Source organism: Olea europaea, unplaced genomic scaffold, assembly GCF_002742605.1.
Source record: "Olea europaea var. sylvestris unplaced genomic scaffold, O_europaea_v1 scaffold19122, whole genome shotgun sequence".
Lineage (NCBI taxonomy): Eukaryota > Viridiplantae > Streptophyta > Magnoliopsida > Lamiales > Oleaceae > Olea > Olea europaea.
This window is the reverse complement of record NW_019236938.1, coordinates 1-2058: the sequence shown is the minus strand read 5'-3', so window position 1 is coordinate 2058 and position 2058 is coordinate 1. Positions and strand designations below refer to the sequence as shown.

Here is a 2058-nt window from a genome sequence, read left to right as displayed (position 1 = left end):
ACCTTTTGGCCTGCCTTGTTCAAAGCACAGGGAACCGCACTCAAATGCAGTACGACCTACCAGCCACAAACTGATGGTCAAACGGAGGTCCCAATCGATGCTTGGAAAAGTATTTAAGGTGTTTTTCTTCAAGTAGACCACAAGTATGGGGCCGATATTTACATTGGGCTGAATTTTGGTATAGTACATCCTTCCATACCACGACCAAATAGACCCCTTTTCAGATTGTCTATGGCCTTGATCCTTCCCAGAGTTTAGCATTTTAAAAAGGAATGACTGCTAGCTCGTCGGTTGAGCAACTGCTATTAGACCGTGATGAAGCCTTGAAGGAACTAAAATTACAGCTCTCTAGGGCTCAAACAAATGAGAATGAAAGAGGCAGCAGAGGGCATCGCCGTGACATTCCGTTTGCTGTGGGAGATTTGGTTTATCTCAAACTCAGGCATTATTGTCAGAAGTCTATGGCTAAACGACATTCAGAAAAGCTGTCCCTGTGGTATTATGGCCCGTTTGAGGTGGAATCAAGGGTTGGCCAGGTAGCGTACAAGCTGAAGCTGCCTGTCACCGCAGCTATTCATCCTGTTTTCCACATATTCCAGCTCCGGAAGGCCATTGGTGATTTACAGCCAGTTTCTGCACTTCCTTCTCAACTGGCTGCTACTGGGGAGTTCATTACGGAACCGGAGACCGTGTTAGGAGTTCGTCCTAATCCTACAAACAGAACAGCAGGACCTGATGTCCTAATCAAGTGGAAGAACCTACCAGAATTTGAGGCAACCTGGGAGCCTTTTGAAACAATCAGGGGGCAGTTTCCTAGCTTCCACCTTGAGGACAAGGTGGATTTCGGGCCTGCGGGGTATGATAGACCTCAAATCTGGTTCACCTATGCTAGAAGGGAGAAAAGGAATGGCACATCCAACATAGAGGGCTACCATGACAAATAGTTATTAGCTAGGGGTAAAAGAGTAATAATATGTAGTAAGAGAATTCCAATAAATGTGAAGGATGGTGGGATGTTTGCATTATTCTTTCCACTGGATTTCAGTTAGAGGGGAGAGACCGGTACTCTCCAATATCCCCGGATTTGGTCTGTTACATTTCAGTTAATACCATCAATACATATCCATTTTGCTGTTATCTTCCATTGAAATCCATCTGATCTGCAAGTTATCCTTAAGTGATTTGGTTGAGTCCTAACATCGTTTCCGTCTTGCCAGTTCATTCTTCCTGCCACTACTATCAGTCATATCTCATTATTAAGTGATGCTATTGACTTTAATACAGGAGGTTCTGGATCCACTGATATTGGGAAGAAGAAAATCTTGCTCTTGAAGGGTAAAGAGAGAGAAAGTTCTACTGTAAGTTATTTCTTTTTTATTAATAAAATAAGTGTGTTTGCTTATAATAAATTAGAAAATGACTGAAATCCAAGAGGTAAACTAGTTTTCTTGTCTTTCCTCTGAATGAATTGTAATTTCACCAGTATGCTAAACTTCAAGATTAGTGAACAAATACCCCTTTTTTTTAATTATTATTATTTTTTTTCAATGTCAACTACACAAGCTTCTAGAGAGAGAGAGAGAGAGAGAGAGAGAGAGAGCAATATTGGAAAGGAAAAGAAATGGAGAAAATTTTATAAACTGAGAATAAGAAGTTTAGCTGTAGCCCATCAGATGACAATCAGTGTATACATGTTTGCATGTTCTTTCTCAGAGTAGATTGAGGTTCTGCTTGCTTAAAAGAAAAGTCTATCATCAACTGGTTTCAGTAATATTTTTTGTTTGAAGACATGAATGTCGCTGCTGCTTCACAAATTCCATGTTTTTATTCCCATTTGAATTTTAATAAGTGATCAGTCTTACATGTAAGCAGCCTGTTGCATAGCATAGAAAGTTTTAAGGGTCTTTGAATTGTTTTAAACACCTCTGAATGTAGGGGAACTGATGAAAAGGTTAGGAACAAGTGAAGCCGGACTTGCCCTGTCCTCTTACAACCAAAACATGATGATCTTATTTTCTTTCTAAAACAAGTTAAAAAGCAAGCAAAATTCTTAAATAG

At 40.0% G+C, this 2058-nt stretch overlaps 1 protein-coding gene across 1 annotated transcript; it reads left to right on the top strand.

The window, feature by feature from the left end:
- The first annotated feature begins 6 nt into the window (after positions 1-6).
- LOC111378985 lies at positions 7-1487 on the top strand. Its single transcript, XM_023002292.1, has 2 exons — positions 7-1062; positions 1285-1487. Exon 1 carries the CDS (start codon positions 273-275, stop codon positions 942-944), a length of 672 nt encoding a protein of 223 aa, XP_022858060.1. The 5' UTR covers positions 7-272; the 3' UTR covers positions 945-1062; positions 1285-1487.
- Positions 1488-2058: the final 571 nt, after the last annotated feature.

Bases quoted from the DNA above. Each gene is read 5' to 3' on its own strand.
- LOC111378985 (XM_023002292.1), top strand. From the start codon at position 273: ATGACTGCTAGCTCGTCGGTTGAGCAACTGCTATTAGACCGTGATGAA.